The 23,336-nt window shown below is 31.3% G+C and overlaps 1 protein-coding gene across 1 annotated transcript; it reads left to right on the top strand.

Annotated features, from left to right (window-relative positions):
* Window positions 1-3,604: 3,604 nt before the first annotated feature.
* Window positions 3,605-23,243, top strand: LOTGIDRAFT_235002 (hypothetical protein; the record flags this gene model as incomplete). Its single annotated transcript, XM_009063450.1, has 21 exons — window positions 3,605-3,674; window positions 3,983-4,011; window positions 9,451-9,513; window positions 11,809-12,039; window positions 12,402-13,729; window positions 14,114-14,275; window positions 14,689-14,875; window positions 15,140-15,351; window positions 15,626-15,938; window positions 16,085-16,186; window positions 16,504-16,698; window positions 16,908-16,991; window positions 17,379-17,711; window positions 17,987-18,214; window positions 18,570-18,731; window positions 19,082-19,261; window positions 19,709-19,870; window positions 20,330-20,389; window positions 21,365-21,554; window positions 21,862-21,964; window positions 22,503-23,243. 21 exons carry the CDS (start codon window positions 3,605-3,607, stop codon window positions 22,732-22,734), a joined length of 4,626 nt encoding a protein of 1,541 aa, XP_009061698.1. The 3' UTR covers window positions 22,735-23,243.
* Between the last annotated feature and the right edge of the window lie 93 nt (window positions 23,244-23,336).

The following is a 23,336-nucleotide window of genomic DNA, read 5'->3' as shown; positions in this document are numbered from 1 at the left end:
TTTACATTTGCCGATTTTCGCCGACCGTTTGAGAAGCGAATTTCAATGCTCCAGTGTGCAAGAGAAAAGTTGAATGAAAATTTAATTTGTTGGTTTTGAAAACTTCCGATTAACACATATGAATTAACGATTTCATATTTTTACTTTTAAGCACATAATCGTTTGTCTTGTACAATAAGTTTCATTTAAGGCTAAATTCTTTAGCCAACCAACAAAATTGCAACATTTAAACTAGGCCTAGCCTAGTAGGTCTAACAACACACCATTACTTTTTTACCTTTCATTTCACCAGTTTTGCACACCTTCTCAATCAGACAGTGCTTTAAGACCTAATAAATTAAAACTATCATTGTTGATGGAAAATAAGGCCCAAAAACAAGATTAGCTATTTCAAGAAAAAAACAATATCTAAAAGACAGTTCCATGGCCATACTCAGGTTGAAGTGAAATAAAATAAACTCTATTGCATCATACTTTTTTTCACCTGATTCGATGAGAGAAATTTTGTCAGAACAGAACTCTTTCGATTTCCAACTACCTTCTTTTGTTATCCATCCAAACGACTAAACACTTTTTCCATGTCAGCCCCTCTGACAGTTGGGATAGAAGTTGCTCCTACTATAATTATAACAAATTTTATAATAAGATTTTTATACGTTTTTGCCCCATAATGTGTGTCAGAAGGCATCAAATCAATGTTTTTTTCAAAAATTTTCTTTTCAGTTTGCCCCTATATGTAGGCTACCCCCAGTCTTTGGAGGCTATCTGATCGTTCAGGTTAGTGAACAATTCTTTGAGCCTTGGAGGCTCCATCAGGTCTATCATGTAGGTCTATCTTGTATGAAATAAGTAGCACTATTTATAGCCTACATTTGGAACTTTTGACTTATCCAGCTGTGATACTATAATTGATTTCAAGAAGAAGGTTTCTTTATACGTAGTAGGCTTAGCAAAATACAAATTACAATAATTGATCTGATTGAGAAATCTGTTTAGAAGTAGAACAATTAAATATGAACAATCATCTGTGATACAAAACAACGTGTCTATATTACATATTATTAAAGCCTACATAAACCTACAAATTTCTACCATAAATTGCACAACTTTGGTTCTCAACATTAATGATTTTGTATGGTTCACAATTGTGAATCAAATACTGTACCAATACACAAGGCTCCATACACAATAGTAACATGAATTGGTTGAATTGTTTAGTGTATAAGGTGTAATTGGCAAGGTAAAACTTGGCAATCAAATTGTCGTTCTGAAATCAATAAATTTTTTGACATGCATCTTTTATAGATTTTTTTTATAACTTAAATATGTTTATCAACAGGTCTTAGGACAACTTTAAAAATCTTTTCTTAAGGATTTCAGCAATGACAGATAAGTAGCATTTTTCAAAAAATCAGATGGCTGGGCTTTGCCATACAGAGGTTTGTTCTAAGTGATTAGCTTATTTAATGGCTCTTCTTCCCCTTACATACCTACTTGAAATTCATCTAAGCTAGGACTGGGCAAATAATTGATATTTCTGAATTTTAAATTCGATAATAAGAAACCTTTTTCCAAACTTGTAAACTTGAACATAAATATTCACTGCCTAATTTTAGTTAAGAATCATATAATGTTTGATAGTATATGTTCTGTAAAGACCTGTTATTAGTGAACAATATAAAGATAAAGAGTAATATGAGTTTATGATCATTGAACCTATCAATATGATCAATATGGGCCTATCAATAATAGTAATAATACTCTATCAATATTAGTATGATCACTTGAGGGAATAGTTTAACTGGACTGGAAATAGCTTCTTAATCAGTCGACCAGTCCATACACTACTTATATTTAATACTTGGATGATATGTTGTTGGTTTTGTGATCTAAGAATTTGAATAGTGCCTCATACAGAATAAAGGAATATTGTTTTACTGTATTTTAGTATGGTTGTTAAGAGGAGATTCTTTAATAAAGATCAACAAGGATGTACAATACCACTATAACTCTTGTTTCTATATAACAAAAAATTATGTTAGATACTATACTGGTTCAAATTGGTAAGTACTGGTATCTTTCATTTTTATAGTTATAATATCTTCTTCAAATGGAATGGTCATTGAAATACGGTAAGAGGTAAGAATTTGTCTAAAAAGAGATATAACAGTTTAAAAAGCGACTTTGTAAAAATGAATTGATTGGAAAGAGGTTTTCTGGTTTTGTGGTCTTTCTATGTCTATTGGAGACACATGGAATTGTCATCATCCCTCATCAAATGGGAAATCATCTATAAAATTGGTGAAATTTTGTTTCATTGTTTACATACAAATGATAAAGACAGTCAGATATTAGAGATATTGTACATAACTTTCTCATTTTCTCATAAATTTGTATAAGCTAATGAATTATGGAATGTTAAAGATATAAACAGATGATATTACAATGTCTAGAGCTTCAAAGTAGCAATGATATAAACCAGGGATTTCAAACTTTTTAAATTCTATTACCTGGTAAATCAATTGCATTACTCCCTTCCTCATATAAATCCTCACTATTTTGTGATTTCTTTCACTTCTCTCCTTGGAGAATATATAGCCTGACTGACTTAAGTACTGACTTAAGTTATAATTTTCCCAAAATTTTATGCGAAAATACAAAGCCCCCAAATATTTCAAAATTATTCCCTTGTAGGTATGGGGACGACATTTACCCTCAGATTGAAAACCCTTGACAAAGAGGGATAAGTTTTATCTAGTTGGATTTTAAAATATGTATGATATTAACTGGACTGTTTGAATATTAAGGACAATGAAATATGATCTAAGATAATAAATCTGTATAGAAGATTTATAATCCAGGGATTAAAGTATAATATCTGAAGATTAACAGATTATCCTAAATTAAGTAAAACAATTATTGTTGGACAAAAATCTTTGTCTAGGTATGACATATGCTAATTAGGAAGCCTGGTAATAATGAAAGTATAGTATTAAAGTATGGAAGATTTCTAATTGAAGATTTCATGTAAAAGTTGAGTGTCTTCATGTTTTAGTGATCTTAGTATTATTTTTGTAGACAGACTGAAAGAAATTTGGAAAGATTTACTTCACTTGCATATGTTTCTTATCTGTCTTTTTCTAATTCATATTCTTCTAATCTTAATCCAATTGGTTGCAGTCATTACAATCTGTTGTACTTCATTAGTTCTATTTTGATACAACTGACACGTATTCCAGACAAATCTTTTGAAAGGACATGCAGGATATCTATACCAGTAAATGTTGCTAAAGGATTAAGACATGTTTTATTCTTAGTTTTAATATCTGCAATAAGATTAAAAGATTAAAGATTATCTGTAGTAAGATAAAGCACTACCCAGATTAATGAAATATGTTAGATAAAAGACCCATTTATAAAATCTGTTCTCTTAGTGAAGTTATGACCATATTATCGTGTTCTAGGAAGTCATATTATATGAGATTTATTATCTGTTGAAATTGCCCCAATGTAGTTCAAATGAGACAAAATTTATAAGGAGTTTCAAGTGCTTATTGGATATGATATGTTAAACTGTTTTAGATTTTAATATTGTTGTGTTAAAATGAGATGTAAAAGGAAATATCCCACTGGACCTATATTGAAAGATAGACAAGATATAGTGTCAGTTTTGAGTAAGTTAAGGTTACAGGGTATTGTTGTATAAGTGATGATCATACCAAATCTAAGGTGCTATGTTTGTTATATGAAACATTATTGAAAAAAGGAACATTGTTGAGACTATGTAATCAATATTCAGGGATCATTGGCCAATTTATCTCTTTATGAATTATTTTGGAGGTTATATATTATTTTGAATTAAGTTTAAAAAGTGTCATAAAGATCTATTTGAGTTGATCTAAAGTCTGACTACTGATGGATATAAAAGTTGTCAGGCTAAATCTAATCAATATGTAGTTTATATGATTTACTTTAATTTCAGAACCACCAGAGATTGAAGAAGAGTGTATTGTAAGTAGAGTTTTCATGTCAATCCTGTTTTAATTCACCAACTTGAAAATAAGCACGAAAGTATGATTATTTATGTCATGTGTTCAATCCATTATCCCCATTTGCCTCATTCCAATTTTCATTCAGAAGTGGGTGGCTCGTGCAATTCCACTAAAACTAAGTGTTTGATGCCGTTATAAATCACAAAGTGTTTTATGTGATACAAGCATTTTGCGATTAGTGATGTCATAAAATGCGTTAGTTTTTAGTGGAATTGCAGGAGCCATAGACGTCTGGGTGAAAATTGAAATGGTGCAAATAGATGCTATCAGTGTCTCCGATACACTTAAAAAGTTTAGATAACCTCTTTGCAATCATTTTAAGAAGTGAAGATCGTATAGAAAGAATTTGAATAGCAACTCTTGGGAGAATTGGTAATTTTGAAAAAGGCAATTTAACAATATTGAAGTCATATCTGTGTATATAAATAATGTTGTAAATTATTATATTGAAATTTAGTCACTATAAGTAATTTGATCAGAATATGAATACAATAAATAAACACACTAATCAATTAGTCAACCATGAATTTAGTAATATTAGTGTAGACTAGTGGGACAATATTATTTTATACTAATGGGTTTTTGTTGATTTTAAGAATTTCAAGTTTTTGGTCAATAAACAATAAAGTGTTAACAATATTGCTAGATAATTGGAAGAAAAATAGTTTTTATTCAGTCAGAATAAAAGAAGTAAGCCTTTCTCTCTATGAATATAATCCCTTCAAATAAACAGACAATAGTTATGACTTTATAATAGTCTGAACACTTCATCTGGCTTTTGTCATGGCTTTCAGACTGGGATTTAGAAATCATCTAGCGACTTAATCTCTCATTATATCCTTGTTACCTATGGCAACAATATATAGTCCTCCCCAACATTATGAATTGATCTTTGAAAACAAATTTATGATGAGATTTATCTTAATATATTTCTATTCATAAAAATCATTTTAAATTCAGTGCAATATTTTGAATATGTTGATATCTTTGTGGACTTTGATAGACTCAATCACATCAAATCAAGCCCTATATGTCTAATTCAAATTGCAAATCTACTGCACTACAGTCAGAAGTACAGAGCTACTACTAACTGAATTGTTACAAGAGACCTTTACATCTGCAACTTGGGTGCATCTCATATCATTGTGCAGAGATGGAAGTATATAGTTAGGTCATTTGACAAATTTGCTGAGACTGATCTTGTTTATCTACATTTCGCAAATTCTAATAAACTACTCACAGACGCGTGTAAACAAAGGACTGATGTGAACTTCTGGAAGCATCGCTCGGGTTAATTTAATCCTGTCAAAGACTCAGATGGAATACATCTATCCAGATTCAATTGGCTATCTGTTTCATATCATTGTGCAGAAATAGAAGTATAATAATTTACTTTTTTTAACCTTTTTTATTAGCCCTCAAATATAGCCAAGTTTTTGATCAGTTGATTATAAAGGGAAATAACCAATTCAGGTCTATCTACTGATTTACTTATAATTGCTGACAATAGTTAATATATCCTTCATTCTAGAGGACACCTTTGATTGTTGTATACAAAATACCATAAGTATAAGGGTTTTTTTTAAAAAGATATTTCTAAAACTCAGATGTCACTAAATTATTCCTTTCACTGTTTGGCACTATAAGTAGAAATGGGGGGATCCAGCTACTTCAAAACGTCACAAGGGGGTCGAGAAACCAGACCCTTACTGTTAATGACTCTTTATGACCATGCATTCATTGCTCTCTACCTATGTAGAATTTCTATATATATACGAAATAGATATTGAGTGTTAAATAGGCAATAAAAACTACATTAAGAAAGGTATTTAATACAACTTGAAATATTCAATTGATATTCAAGTAGACAATTGGACTAGTCTCATTATACTATCATTCAAATTTCTGCTTTTGGTTCTCATGTATCTTGATATTTTTATACGCCCACACCTCAGTATGGGCGTATATTGTGGTTGCCCCTGTCGGTCCGTCCGTTCACATTTACCTCATGCTCACTCTACAGACTACAATTCTCCATGGATTCTTTTGATCTTTTGTATGTGTGTCAATATCATTATGAAGTTCTGCACTTTTGAATTTGGTGATGATCCAATGATTTTCTTCAGAGATATCGCATAAAACTCTGATATCGCGTTCGTTTTTTTTTCTTCACTTTTTTGGCTCGTGCTCACTCTACAGACTACAATTCTCTATTGATTCTTTTGATCTTTTGTTTGTGTGTCAATATCATTATGAAAATGTGCACAATTGAATTTGGTGACGATCCGATGATTTTCTTTAGAGATATCACATAAAACTCCGATATCGCGTTTTTTCACTTTTTGGGCTCATGCTCACCCTACAGGCTACGATATAGAGTTTTTTTTACAGTTCACATTTAGCTCTTTATCAAGCTGCTTGTGGGCGTTTTTGCTTGCGAGACTTGCTGCAAGCCTATGTTTACTATATACAAGGAACTCTCGTTTGTTCAGAACTAGTCATGGGATCTTTAAACCTGTTTTTTCCTGCAAGATGTCAACTTATTTAGGGGTAGGGGGCAATAAAGTAGAACCCAATATGCTTTAGACTGTCTAAGATAAAGATCTTTTGACAAGTGGAAAACAAAAGAGAGTTGGATAATGATTGACACTTTGATATGGTTATGTAGATAATTTTGATTATCCTTGAGTCCACAAATTTGTTATAATGTTATTTTAGTATTTTTATTGGGAAGGCCTATAATTTATTTATGTTAATGATAAAACTGTAACTCAAAATTCCCTTGATAAAAAATTGCAAATTCCAACTCATCTAAGCTAACAGTTTACAACAATTTTCAATTTAAAACACAGGATGAATTAGAATTAGCACTTTGATTTTTATCTGATTTTTCATAATTTTCTAAATGTTTCTCATTTCACCAATGTCCAGCTGCACTCTGTAGTGGGCATATTTATAAATTTTATACTATAGTTCAAGGGATTTAAACTTATTAGTAGTTATATTCTACAGTGAATATTATTTTCTAATTAAGATAAGAAAGCTGTGTTTTACAATAATTTATTAAGAGGTTATATGTATAAATGTTAGTTCTTTTGAAATATCAAAATATATACATTAAAATATCTTTTGTAACAAGGAAGTATTATTTAAAGGTAATTGCCAGGTCCCAACGATTTCAATAAAATTCATAATTCTTTTAAATATCTGTCTAAAGCTAGATGTAGAATTTTTTAAAATTGAAAGCGACATAATGGGTAAAATATTTCAAATGGAACTCTTTTCACTTATAACCTTTGCTTGTCCTTGAAATATTTGATAAAGTTATGATCAACTTTCATTATAATGTGGACATATAGTGCTTGTGATCACATTTATTAGAGATTGTTTTAATCAGATTTTAGTATGCATTATGAGATCAGATTGATGTATAGAAATTTTTGTTCACCAGTTCTAGAGTTATTGCCCTTGAATTAGCTTTTAAGCTTTGATGAAACTGACCATGATTATTTATATTGAAGAGATATGAATGGATTCCATTTTCACGATTGAATTAATGGCCTTGACTAAAAATATAATCCTTGACTTGGAAAATGGAATGAGAGATTTATATTGGATTTTGAAACTTTGTGTGAATACAAAAATGTACATGTACATGATTTTTTTTTTTTACAAAATTCTTTATTAAAACCATATTTTCGTAGTGTGTGATAAAGATAGCTGAAAGTTAACTCTGTTATCTCTTAAAGCATATTAAGGAAATCTATACATAACTCTCAAATTAATATGTATGAACATAAAAAAATCTATGTTTTCATATACTTGAATAGAAATGGGTAGATTAGACCAGGTCTCTTTAAGTGGAGTGTTCTATATTAGAATTATGTATAGGTATTATAGTAAGAGTTAGGGTTGAATACCTATACAACTAGAGAAAGGTGATCAATAGAACTTCTGTTGTCAACCTAAACACAGTGAAATTGCTATGAAATTATATTGAGTATTGATTGGAATTCAATATGTTTTAAAACTCACTCAGTCTTTGGTTCCTGTTTTTCAAGAGTTTTAAAATGTGAAAAAAACAAATCTCATTTGGAATTGAATATAGTAAAATGGTGGAGTTTAAAAGTAAATCACAGTACTTGGTTAGTAACAAGTAGTATTTTGATAGTATTAGTGGTATATTCATAGGTAGTTGACTAAATAGAAAATAGTACTTAGATCAAATCTTGTGTAGTTTATTGATGAAGGTGAACTAATAAGAAAAAAATGGAATCTTTTCTCCAAAACAGGGGCTAGGCTCTATTTGATGAACATGTTGACCATTTAAATTTTTTATTGGAAAACAAATGTAATAAGGCATTAAATTTAACCCTGAGATCTTGAATAGCTTACAAAGATTTAAGGTGTAGATTATTTATTTATGAGAAATACCACACTTCAGTTCGTGCATAAAAACAATTCATTTTCCAAATAAAAAATTGTCAACATTAAAATTAATGTAAATGTGGAAATTTACAATTAAAAATTGGACTTATAAAACTATTCCATTTTTTTTTAATACACTGATGTAATTACTAATTGTTATTTAACTAATGACCTATGTTTTGACCTAAATACAACTGAGATTAAGGCATAAGTGGATTATTTAAATCCAGCTTCAGATTAAGCTATGTAAGATCAAAAAACCTTTAACCATAAAACTGTGATATGCTGGAAATTTGTCAAAAAATGTATACTCTGGTTTACAAGCTTGGATTATTTTTGTCCTCGTCTTGCATATATATATTCTTAATGAGAACAATATGTTTTGTTAGATGTTATTATATTTATACAGCTCTGATGTCTCTTTGGTATACCACTGACATCCTCATCTGACACCCTTCCTATTCGTGTAGTTTCAACCCCTAGCTCGGTGCATTCTCAAGATGGGAGACCCAAAGTAATGATCAGTTACTGTGCATTGTAGGTGGGTTTCCAGCCTACGATATTCCTTTTCATTCAAACACAGCATGATGATCTTTCTTCTGCTTGAGCCATTCTCTGTAAAATATTTTTAAACAACACCTCACATCATGTGAATAGAGCCAATAGGCTAATTTGAATATTCTATTTCCTTTCTCAAATTCTTAAAGAAAACTGAAATATTCCAATAATTGATATATTGATTTTTGTGATTTCTCAATGGAATTCTGAGGTTTAATTCAATACCCTATATTATACAGTTGACATAATGAGTAATACCAGATTAATTAGTATTGATTGAGCTTATTTTCTTTTATAATTTTTATATATTGCATATTGCTTCCTCACACTAATCTTCCAAATAGAAATTTTTCTTCCTTGCAGGATATAAGGAAATATATTTTTGATATTCATATTGTATTTCTACTTTCAGGAAGATTTTCTGGCTACAGATAGTCTGTTTGTGGAATATTTCAACACTTTCCTCAGCTTACCTGTAAGTACATTCCTTGACACAGGTTATAAACATATTTTTTTATATGCCCACATGAAATGGGGGGCGTATATTGCTGTCACCCATGTCCGTCCGTCCGTCCACAATTGCTCGTAAACACTCTACAAGACACAATTCTTGACGGATTTTGACAAAACTTGATATGAGTGTTTGTTATCAATCAAGGATGAACACTATTGAAAATCAGAAGAATCGAAAAATATTTAGTATGAGTTATTGCCCTTGTTCTTGAAAACGCGTTCAATTTTTAGCTTGTAAACATCTTAGTAGGCACAATTCTTGACGGATTTTGACGAAACTTGGTCTGAGTGTTTGTTATCACCCAAGGATAAACCTATTAGTTATTGCCCTTGCTCTTGAAAACGAGTTCAATTTTAAGCTCTTCAACACTAAAAAGCAAGATTCTTGCTGTATTTTGACAAAACTTGGTTTTATTATTCAGTCCTGTGCTGAAGATTGAATATTTGCCTTCTAGAGTTTTCACGAGCTAAAAATTGAACACGTTTTCAAGAACAAGGCCAATAACTCATACTCAATATTATTCAATATCGCCCTAAAGAGTTCAAAAGAAGTGTATGACAGAAGGTTGGATATTTCATACTGGTGATTGTTACTGTACTGCCAAATATTAATTTATATTAATAAATCAAAGCTGCCAGTGGGCGTATATTACCTTGTCTGGCAACTATCTTTGATACAGGTTATAAACATATTTAATTGATACGTGTTATAAACATATTTCATTGATACGGGTTATAAACATATTTCATTGATACAGGTTATAATCATATTTCATTGATACGGGTTATAATCATATTTCATTGATACGGGTTATAATCATATTTCATTGATACAGGTTATAAACATATTCCATTGATACGGGTTATAATCATATTTCATTGATACAGAATATATCATATTTCACTGATATGGGTTATAATAATATTTCATTGATACGGGTTATAATCATATTTCATTGATACGGGTTATAATCATATTTCATTGATACGGGTTATAAACATATATGTTATTAGAACAGGTTATAAACATATATGTTATTGGAACAGGTTATAAACATATTGATTGATACAGTTAGCAACATATTTCAATGGCATAGGTTATAAAAATATTTCATTGGCACAAGTTAAAAGATGTATTTCATTTACCTAGGTTATAAACATTTTATCAACATAGGTAATAACTAATTTTATTGTCACAGGTTATGATATAAACATAAATCATAATCTTAAGAACAGTTTATTCCAGGTTACAAAAATGAAATAAAAAAACTGTTAAAATAGTGCTCAATCCTTGTTCAAATCAATTTTATTTTAATTGCATTTAACAGCAAACAAAAATTCAAGGTACCAGTGAAATAAAAAATTTAGTAGCCCAAAGGTAATTTTATTTTACTATTATATAAATCATTTGCTAGATGGTATAATAATTTAGTAATGTTTATTGGATTTCAAGAAATTGTACAAAATATTAGAAGATATAACAATAAGTTTTAATATTCACCATGAGGGACTTTGTAGATAAAAAAAACTAGGGTTAATATTTAAAGTTCAAAGAGAACATTGTTATGTTTTGTTACCTTTATTAATATATTAATACATGTTACTGCTTGTTTCTATATTTTGTTTGATAATGTCATTATTGTTAGACAGCAAGTTAAATATTGTCCTCTTTACTATTGTTTATTCACGACACAAACCTTAACCTTTTGTCCACCCTTAATAAATTTGTTACCCTAGATTCAAACCTATCTAATTTTCGCTTTATATGGGTTCTCACATGGGCTTGTTAAAAAGTTCAGATTGATTTTGTGTTGAAAAATTCAACACAACAAATCACAAATAGATCGAAAACTAAAATAAGTAAAGAGAAAGTAGAAAAAGACTCGTAATATAGAAAGTGGGTACATTAGCAAGCATAATGTCTGTATTTTACATCATTTCATTACATAGAATCCCTTATTTAATTCAATTTTCTTTAATGTTATTAACTCGTTTATTTAATTTAATAGTAAGGAACCCACCCATCCTGTTCCTAATTATCCATACCATATTCCATATTACAGATTCTTACTTATGCTCCATTTCCTACATTTAATTAACTCACCTATTATCACATTTTATCCAATGCATTATCATCATTAATTGCCATTATCTGATTCTAATGCACAGGAAATGATTTTAAAATGAGAAAAACAATATATTGAATGGAATGCCAGGTTCAGTTGGTATGAGTCCATTATTGTGTTTTAAATTGTAGAGCTTTCCAGAACCACTGTGCTTCAATGAAGAAACAGGAGGATTTGAAGTGGTCACTGATGCCAAGAAAGAACTGGCAAAGCAGATTAAAGCTGCTGTACGATCTCAAACACCAAGGAAAAAGATGTACAGAGTAGTGAAAAACCATAGTTTTATTGATATACCATTGATACCAATAGAGGAAAGTGAAGGACCAGAAAAAGTAGAAATTGATACCAGTTTTACTGTTACTGTGAGTATAGATTTCATCTGCAGTTGTGAGGGAGGGGGGGAGGGGGGGGGGAGGGTTGTGAAATATTGAAATTATATTGGGTGTGGCATCTGTACTTGTCTTTGCCTGGAATGGGGATTCAAATTGCTTGGTAGAAGTTTATCCAACTGGCACCAGGTTGAGTTAGCCTACTTTTTGTTAAAATAATGTTCCAATTAAGCTACAGAAATGTGTAAATGATTCTACACTAACCCTTGATTATATAACCCCTTCATAGAGGTAATTTCAAGAACTTGATTCTGAAATACATCTTTTTGTACACATTATGTTCTGTTTTCGCTTTATGTGCTTTTGTCTTACTTATACATCTCGTATCTTTTCAGACATTGAACAAGGAACAAGGAATACACTGGGTTAAAGCTGAAAGATTACCAGCATTTCTAGAGAGTGATTGTTATCTAGAATACCGTTTGAGTAAGATATTGTCTCAAGCCAGATTAACTGGTGATTCAGGAGAGTTTGTCATCATGAAGATTGATTTTCGACCAAGAATAAAGAAAAGTAAAGAGAAGCCAGTGGAAGAAGAAGAAGAAGTTGATCCTAAAGAAGAATTGATCAAGAATATGTATGTATCTCTTGGAACAACTGAAACAACAGAATCTGATGCATGGTTTTCACAAGCACAGTCTGCTCAAGATGCTGCCTTGACCTTTACAACATTAACACGACCTTTGTCCTCCTCTCAACCAGGTATAGCCAGACCTGCTAGCTCCAGACCTAGAAGTGCTATAAGTGGCTCAGAAAGCTATCGGACATCAGATAGTGGTTTTGGTAGTCCAATGAAAAGTTCTGTATTTAGTAGTGCTTATTTTGGTAATTACACACCAGGTGTATCAGGAACAGAAGAAGTGGATGAAGAAAACATACCTGACAATATCTATATTGACCTTCAGCCCACCACCCCTAGACCATCTGACACCTGTTGTGTTTTAACTGGGGACCAGAATTCATTCAAATCTAATCAAGGTGTAACATACTCATATCCTAAATCAGAGTCAACAGATTCTGAATCAGGGGTAGGTGATACAGAAGATATGGATTACGAAACTGAATCTCAAACTAATTATCAAGATCGACAATCTCCATCTCAATCTACTGACAACCAATCACAATCGGAGATAGAAAGTGTGAAGAACAAATCAGAAGACATGTTAAAACAAGCTAGTACAGAGAGTATTGTCGTCAGTGATATTGATGAACTGGGCTCAGTCATTGTGGGTGCAGTTTTAAAAAGATCTATAGCAGAAATTACTGGTGTTGATGAAGAAAAGCTAGAAAAGGATGAAAGAATAACCTCTGTGTTTTCAGACCCATCTTTGACATATCTGACCTTAGAAATGTTAGAACATGTATCTTACTTGGATTCTCAGAATGAAGAAGAAATTGAAGAAGAATCAGAACTGCCTGATGAGAAACCAGATGTAAAAGATGAAGAGAGTGATGTTGATTCACTTCTAGATAGTGAAGATGATTATGAAGAAGGAGATGAATTCTTCAGGAAACACAAGATTAAAACCTTTGATCTGAGCAATAAGAAGGGAATACACCAATTTAAATTGTTTCTCAAGGGTACTGTTGGCGAAAAATATTTCAATCTTTGGATTGATATAGATAGATCTCATCTGTTTCCTAAAGACAAAAATGTTACTGAGTGAGTAGATTTTATTATGTTTGGTAAAGTTCTTGAACAAAAAATGAAATATACCAAAAAAACATTAAGTATGTGGACTATCCATAAGATTTTGATACCTGCTTAGCAGTTCTTTTTAGTATAACAAAAAACACAAGGGGTATATTATAGTATAACTCACTTCTTTAATAACAAAGCACATAACACAATTTTCACGTGTCGTCATCAGATGACGGGTTACATCTACTCTCCACTTCTAATTGTCGTTCAAATCTGTTCTTTTTAGTAATAGAAATCTACTAATAGCTACCAGTATTTTCAGTTAGAGATCCCAATGAACAAATTCAGAATGAAATCAGGTGTTCTGCAGTCCTAAAACAATGGTATTATTTTTTGTCATTCTAGGTATTTGATTGAAATGAGAGAGAAGTATCATATGACAGGATCACCCTATGAACTCAGTAAAGAATTAAAATCACAGTTAAAACTGGTAGAACCTAGTAGTTGGACTGTCAGAAAATTACAAAGTATACAAAATAAAATAGCTGAACCACTTGTATCTTATTGGTGAGCTGATAACTTTATTTGGCTTCTTTTACTCGAAATGTCTGAAAATCCAAGTTATTTCTTTGAAAAACTGCTCTCTGAAAGAAAAGAACTATGCATTCCATCGTAAAGAAGAGCCCAATCTTTTGTATCTATTAAAGGGGGTGTGAAGAGGTTTATTTATCTTTGTTTGTGTTTTTTGTGTTTCAAGGTTATTTATTTGCATCTTTCCAATTTATGTGATGTCACTATTGCAAAACTGTTAATAAAATCTACTCAAGGGCATCTGACTGAAATTTGTAAGGGTACAAATCAATGTTATCAGTGTCCATGAGAAACATAAAAAGTATAAAAACTTCTTTACAATCCCTATAAAAGCAATTATTATAATTTTTATTTAGCAATTATTGAGGTAATATTCATGATTCTTCCAGGGCACCAAGATTTCTTCTAAAACAACTGATGAAATCCAATCCTAAGAAATATTATCTGTATCATCATCAGCATCTATTAAATGAACGTAAAATAGATACTGATCCAAACCCACCAACAAAAACTCTACTGCCATTACGACCTAAATCCTGTCATCCTAGAATTCATACCACTCCTGTTATTGAAGAGGTAATCCAGGGCATATTTCTGTTAAATAATTCATTTTCATGCTCAGATGCCAGTTAGATAACACATTAAATTCAACCCAGTTTCTACCAATTAATCTAAGTAGAAAAAGATTTATTGGAAAAAAATAAACCTTTGACAAGTCATAGTTCTCGATGACAAAAAATTAATCTGGTTTGCTCTCATCATTTTTCTTCTTTCTGTTGCTTTTTAACGAAATAGAGAACTTAGATTTTTTGAAGTGCAAGATTTATTGAAACATTGTAGGTTGTGTCTATAGATTATAACTATAAACCACCCAATATAACCTCACCACCTATTGGTATGAGAAGATCCTATTCAAATCTCCCTAAACAAAGACCTGTTACAGCTGGTCCTCAACCTAGACCACCATCTATAAAGAAAACTCCTAGAGACTTCCTAGAACCTAGGTTAAGAGTGAGACCATCAACTGCTAAAAGTCACTCGGCATTATCCAGGTAGTTATTTTTAGTAATTATACAGAAAATCTTATGCTAATTTCAATAATCCTAATCAAATCATCTACTTACTTCTTTTAATTTCAATCAGTGGAGGTCGCAAATTTTGACGGTGATGAATGACTATAATGACTTTTCACTCATTTCATGTGATTTAATCAGCTTGTGGATCATGAATATGGAGGGTGATTTGAACAACTACATGCGCATTAAGTAGCATTTATTATTTTTAATGTGGCAGACATTTATTTAACTTGTTTTACTCTGTTAATAGATCATCATCTGCTAAATTAAAACCAAATAGATCAGCATTTTTACGGCCAGGAACAGCAGGCTCATCTTCTTCTACTGAATCCTGGGAGTCCACTTCAGTAACGGTGATATCAGCTACACCTCAACCACAACAAGTTGTACGACCTCCTACAGCTTCTCAATCTCCTAAACCAATATTGAGAAGAGTTTCACAAGCCAGCATAGAATCAGAGTTCATTGGTGGACGGAGAATGGAAGCTTTACTTCGAGCTTTGGGCAATGAGAAATATGCTGGTGGATTTTTTACTAAATTTATTGAACGTAGTGGAAATAATGTAAGTTTGCAACAAATAGCAAAAAGAAACTTTTGGAAAAGGAAATGTTTTAACATTCTTAGTTTGGATGAATTTAATTTCTATCACAAAGTTTTGAATATGTCTCAGATATTATCAGTACTTTCTGTTATCAATGAAATTTTCAGCTTTGGAAGAATTGTTTAAAATTTTGGTTAGATGTTCAAGAATATAAAGAGCTGTTTTACCATGAGACAATCGAACCTTTTAAACTGAAGACTAAATCTCAGGTATAGATTTTATTTTTCCATGAACAAAATAATGATGAACATGAATTAACCCTTTGGAAACTGATTGAAAAATTTACCTGGAACTTGCTTTTATGACTTTGTGATGTCATTTGGTAACCCCAGCTTCCCCAGCCACATCCGTATCATGTAAGTATGTGACCTGTAGGACAACGGTCGTTGATGTGAGGTTTAAATGGTCAGTTTCTGAGCCTGAATTAATAGTTAATAACTGTTGTAAATGAATTTTGAAAAAGGACAACTACTACTACAACTTTTACTCTCATTTTGTTTTCATGAATTTATGGTGTTTTTTTCAGTATATATATTCTAAATATGTAGTAGTATCAGCACCATGTGATGTTAACAGTTCATCAGATGTACGTTCTGATATCTATCATCATATTAATCCACCATATGAAGAACTATTTGATGATGTAGAAGAACATGTTTTAGAGATATTGTATTCTGCCTGGATCAGTAATCTTAAAGAAGATGTGAGGATTTATAATAAGGTATTGCACTTTATCTTGTAACAAAAAATAATCAGAACAGAGTTTCAATCAAAAGTTTTTAATTTTATATTACAATGACACTTATGACAAAATTGATTGTGGAATATTTTGAGAAATGGAGCCAAGGCTCTGTACATTTTTTTGAGATTTCTAGAAAATATTTAAGGTTGATAGTATCATAATCAAAATGAGTTTAATTCATATTCTAGGTTGAATTAATTGATGTCAAACGCCATCTTGAAACTAAATCAAAATATGTTTTACATCTACAAAAGAGAGGTTTGATAAAAGAGGTGAGACAATAATAAAACTTTTCAGTCAGTTTGTTTGTACCCTTGACAAGCAGGTAATAGGGCCGTGGATGAAAAAAATAATATTTGAAAAAAGTAACTTTCGATCGTCATTTGAATATCTGACTTATTTTGTGTCATAAGCATAAGATATTGGAGTCAAAATTGTTTGTAGGACAATATCTACCTAAAAATCATTTATCATGGTACTCCAAAATTACCAGAGTTTCAACAAAAAATTTCAAATTATTTTGTTTCCCCTCTTCCCCACTTTTTTCTTACAGGGGACTTACAAAAAACCAATTAGGCTTACAGTTCATTTTACAATTCCAATTTGAATTAAAGTTTTTTTGAAATGTTTTCTGTCGATGATAAAGATGGCTATTTCAGAGAGTGTTAACACCAGATGATCCTATGGGTGGTTATGAAGATCCTGTTTATGATCCTTCATTATTTGATCAAATACCAGACGATTTCGTGGATCTGTCATTGGAGAAACTGGTTCATAATCGCATTGAGTTGGACCATTTCCGAGATTACTTATCTGATAATTATGCCAGTATGGATTTAATGTGTTGGATGGATATTGAAGCTTGGAGAAGAATACCACACACTGATGAGAAGAAACGAGATCAGAAAGCCAAAGAAATAAAAACAAAGTACTTGAATAAGAAGTATTTCTTTGGTCCAAACAGCCCAGCTGGTAAAGAGGGACAAGATAAGGTATTTTGTGTTTATTAAATTTTTATCAGCCAGTAGGCAAAGAATAAAGTTTTCAAAAGGTAAGCTTCTATTCTGAATGTTACATGATGTAACAATGGACTGGATGCTACAGCTTGTGCTTCATTAAAGCACACTCAAAAAAAAATCTGAAATAGGGTTTGAACTATTACTTCTCTGATTATTAGTACCCATTTCCAGCTAGGTCGTCTTGGATAGTGATGATGACTAGTCTACATGTGCAACAAGACTTAGAAAAATAATATTTTATTCTTCAGGTAGCAGCTGCAGGTGGTGGATGGGGTAAACTATTAGAAGATAAACCACCAAATGCTCTTATATTAGAAGCCCAGAAATATGTGAAAGAAAGGCTGGAGAAGAAATGGTTTCCTCTATTTTTAACTACTGATGAGTTTGCTGAACGTCAGAAGATTGATGAGACTATGGCAGACGTCGTAGATGATGTAATGGTTCAAAGGAGAAGAAGATCACAAGCTGTTTGGAAGGTCAGTTTTCCTCTTGCTTTGCTTAAACATCATAAGTTTCCATGTTGCTGGAATTAGCTGGTAAAGTAAATATTTACACATATATTTTCACAAACACACTGGCTATTTGCAGGGTTAATTGCACAATAAGATAGGATACAATAGGCGGGCTAGTTTTGGTTTTTTTTTTTAAAGCATGAGGGCATTATGATTGTCCAGAATGATATTAAGTGACTTTGTTAGGGCTAGGTAGGGATGGCCATATGTTATTTGATGCCCATTTTTGTACCGCCGCGGTGCAAATAGCCTCAGACTTTCAGAAAATTGCGTTTACAAATGAAGGTTATAATTGAACAAGTGTATTTTTCTCTTGTAGTTGCTTGAAAGTCGCTGGACATCCTCAACAAAGGAAATAATTCAACTGCGGAAAGCATTACAGAATCCTTCAACAGAAAAACAGTTCAGACGTTATGTTTCTATCAAGGGAGATAATTTAGAGAATAATGTATTGTTCTGGCAAGAAGTTCAAAAATATAAGGTAAATTTTGCCAAATATAAAAAATCTTAAGGATTTTTGTGATCAAAGAAAACTTTTTTGCTACTGTTAAGTTAGTCTTGTCACCTATACTCTCTTACTTTTCTATATCCATTTCCATGCAAAAGAGCAACTTAGCAAACTGTCTGCTAATCCATATCTCAAACAAATTGACTAAAAAATGGCCATTTGTGCAAATTTCCTCATTGCAGACAATTATATTGTTGCCTATGATTAATACCAATGGGTACAGGTGGACTTAAAACTCATTTCATTTGAATTTCGAATAAGACTACAAAAAATCTACATATTAAAATCTAGTATATATAGTGTCTCTAAAATCTTTATTGTAGAATATGTACCATGTTAATGCTGATGAAGGGTTATTACTACAGAAGATCAATGCTATTATTAACTGTTTTCTGGACTCCCAAATACCACCTAGTATACAGATAGATATAACACATGATATGGCTGACAAAATTATAGATAGAAGACATGAACGTGGTCCTTATCTCTTTAGAGAGGCTCAGGCAAGTATCGTTTATACCATATTGATAAACATACTGTATAATAATACAATATGCACCCTTTCTTAGTGGAAATTCACTCTGCCAAGCCAAAAACTTCAACAATTGTGCATTACCCATGAGTGTTATTAGCAGTACCAAGTGGTTATATTGGCAGCATGTGCTTTTATGTAGTCCATGACATAGCATGTACCTTACTTTCTTGTACTTTCAGTTATATTGCCTTAATGTATCTTTATTCTGCTTCATCACTAATTACTTTATAAAGAAATAGTTCTGCATTGAATTTGATGAAACTCTTTTTGAATCATCTTATTTTGCATTATGGGATAGCTGAAGCTAGGTCAGTAGCATGGATCCAATTCTGTTATTCCCTCGAACCCCTTCTACCTCATTTTAGTCTGATTTTCATCTAGAAAGACTAAAACTATTCTATAATTGTACTTCCAGCTGGCTGTTTTCAGAGTCCTCTCCAGTCATTGGGAACCATTTTGTCAGTTCCGAGAAAATCTGGCTGACGATAAAATCATGCCTACTATTGAGCGCCAGAGAAGACATGCCAGAATTAAAGAAAAGAAAAGACAAAAAGAATTAGAAGAACGCATGGAAAAGGTAAATATTGGTTTCTATATTTTGTTACTAATACTAAGTGACAAATTATTCCTTTATCATAAATAAGATGCATGAACAGCTAATATTTTATTTTGTAGCAGAAATTTATAAAATATATCCATTTAAAGGAAGACTACTTCCTAGAATGAACATCTTAAATTTGAACAGAAAAGGATCCTTCAAAGTATAATTCTTAAAAAAACAAGTAATTATTCATAGAATATAATATTTATAAAATTATAACCAATTATCAATAAAAATTAACAAATTATCCATAAAACTAAAAGTTAAGATTATCCATAAACATCAAGTAATCATCCATTAAAATGCAAGTAATAATGTTTAATCAATGAGGTATGTTTTTACCTATAATCCACCAGCATGTGCATGATCATAGTGAAGATTTGAGGATCATTTAGTTTTCATATTTTAGTTCTCATTATAATTTTTATCCAATAGAAAGCACCAGATAATAAATTGTTCTGGAAAAAGAAATCATCTTTAGATTCAGTAGATGAGGTAGAATAACTGTAAATGTTACTGCTGAAACCAAAACTTGCTTCTGCTATATTTGTTTGTTGAATTATTTCAGTCTATATCTTATGTTCCATATAACTGTTTCTTTGTTTTGTGTAATGTACTTGTTTGTTTAAAGCTTTTAAGTGTGTTCTTGTGTTTAATTTGAGTGAAATTGGCCTTGTTGAGTGTTGAGTCATCTGTATGTAAAATAAATTGCATGCTACTGATTCTTAATAAATAAAAAAATATCCTTAAAATTGGATTTTAGACATCTGCAGGCAATAAACTATTCTGCTTTTTACTTGGTGCTTATAAGGTAGCCCTCTAATTTTAACACTGTTTTTCAAAATCAGTTGTGATAAAAATTTTTGTCACAAAGTGGTATATTTACTTACTAAAATGTTTTTCACATAATGGTTTTGAGGACACTGATACAAGGTGCTGTAACAATCTAATTCTCTAGTAGTAACTGATCTCAAACAAATTCGATACAAAAGACAAATATTATTTCAAATACAGATCTCACAATAAGATGATGTCATGCCAAAAGTTCAAAATTAGTCACTTGTAAACTTGACTCAGTTGGGGAAAGAGTGAAAAATATAATTCTGAATCATTTATTAGATCATCCAGACTATAGATTTACTTAATCTCAAAAAGATTTATTCCAAGGTCGCATACTGTTGACGTTTCAACCAATCACAGCGCATAATCTGTGTCTATATATCGACTATGAATTGTGGAATAGCGAAACCCAAAGTAGACGATATGACTGATGATACTTACATGTCAAAGTGATTCTGATTGGCTGAAGAGTGGCGCTTCATTGTCTGCTATAAATTGCTTGAAATGTCACCAGTACATGACCTTGGTATAAATCTCATTAGATTAAAATAGAGATCAACAAAAAAATTAATAACAAACAAAATTGTCTAACTTAGATTGATAATAACTAAACATTTCCAATAATTACAGGCCAGAAAAGAAAGTGTTGGTGGACATGATCCATTTAAACATCTTAATGAAGATAGTATTGTAGATGATAGTGAGTTTACTGAGAAAGATCGTGTTAACTGGAGTTATAGTAATTATATGCAGGCTCTAGAGAAGGAAGAGATATTAAACAATACAGATGAAAGTCTGTTTAGTTCTCTTTCTGATTTAGGTAAGTTTTTTTTCAGGTGTTTGCTTTAAGGTATTTTTCAATCATTTTACTATTGCAGTGTAAAATTTATTTAAGCCTATTCATCTGTTAATGCAGACTAAACTTGTGGCAATAGAACAATATATATTATTATATCATTCAATTATAGACCTATACATGTCAAATTATGAAAGTAAGAATTAAAAAAACAGATCCAATGCAGTCCAGATTTAGAGCATATTAGATGTATTAATGCTTTAGATACTACAACATGCCAAATTCTAATTGAATTCTAATCTGTAAAATGATTACTTTGTATTTATTGCAGCAGGTCAAAAGGATAATATGACATCAAGACCCCTTTCAGCACAATCTACATCTGAACCAATTCTTAAAAAGACTACCCGATTTGAAGATCCTCCTATGAAAAGGTAAGATATTTTCACTTTTAAAATAGTGCTCAACACATCAATTGTAGAGAGTATACATATGTAAAAAGTGGAAAATCTCATGCCTTTAAGACATCTTATTAAGTTTCGATTATGAGAGAAAAAAAAAACCTTAAGGATGGTAAAGAAGTTTCCCTATGCACCATTCCCATCTTCATCTAAAGCTTAGAATTTTATTTTTACTATCCAAATGATAAGGGCCTTTGCAATAGTTTTAATGGGATTTCAAGAACTACACATGTATAAAATGGTACCAATTGGTGCCGTCAATGTCTTCAATACACATAAAAAGTTTATAAAATCTCCTTACAATACCTTTTAAGTTTTGAAAATGAAAATTGTCTTCAAGACATGCACAATCACAGTGATCCATTTTGAACCACCTATCAGGTAGCCTATCAGGTAGCCTATCAGGTAGCCATTTTGAAGCATTTTTACAGTATAGTTTCAATTTCAGCAAACAAAAAAGAAAGCACAACATAATACTATTATTAATTATTTGTATACTATCTTTTTTCAGACCTGTATCAAGAGTTGAGAAACTAAAACTAGAGAAATCTCACAGTGTGGATTCTCCTACTCCAACAGATAGGTTAAAGTCTCCACCAGTCAAAGTAGAGAGAACAATTTCCAGTCCAATTCTTAAAACTCCTAAGCCAACTTTGCCGCCTGCTACTAAATGTATTACAGACCAGAAACAAGTGAAATATTCTCGTGGAATGCCACCGCTAGTTAGACCTAGAGAAAAGTAGTTGGACTGTTATCTGTGATATATATTATGTATTTCTACGCCATAGTGCTCTTTGTGTTTTGTTATGTCTAATTTGTGTTAATTAAGTATTAATGTTTTATAGTTAGCAGTTACTTAATAGCATTCCTATTTAATATTGTATGTGTCAAAATCCTCACATTGACAAATTAACAGCCGTTATTTTGAAAGGTTTATTAACACATTCGAATTATAATAGGAAGTAGAACAGAATTAACTGATAGCAATCATTGTCAAGTTGCTCCAAGAACTTGGCCATGAGGTGCACCTGTACCCCCTTATCATAAATGTCTAAAATATTAGCTCATATGTATTCACTGAAAAAGATGTGCTAAGAGCTATTCTGTTTATATGAAATTTTTTGAATCTGATTCTATGCATTAGAAAATTACATTTATTATCTTATCATTCTATTTATATTAATATATATATCTATAAAGCTACTACTGTGATATTATTTTGTTTTGTTAGAAATAAAACATTTTATTGACGAAAAAAACTGAATTTCTGTGTGTGTTTGTGAGAGAGAGACCACGGAGAACTAGGGTTAGGGCTAGGGTTAACCCTTAGGTTAACATGGGGATG

Source organism: Lottia gigantea (assembly GCF_000327385.1).
Source record: "Lottia gigantea unplaced genomic scaffold LOTGIsca_58, whole genome shotgun sequence".
Lineage (NCBI taxonomy): Eukaryota > Metazoa > Mollusca > Gastropoda > Lottiidae > Lottia > Lottia gigantea.
The sequence above is the reverse complement of the archived record's forward strand: the minus strand, read 5'-3'. Positions and strand labels throughout refer to the sequence as shown.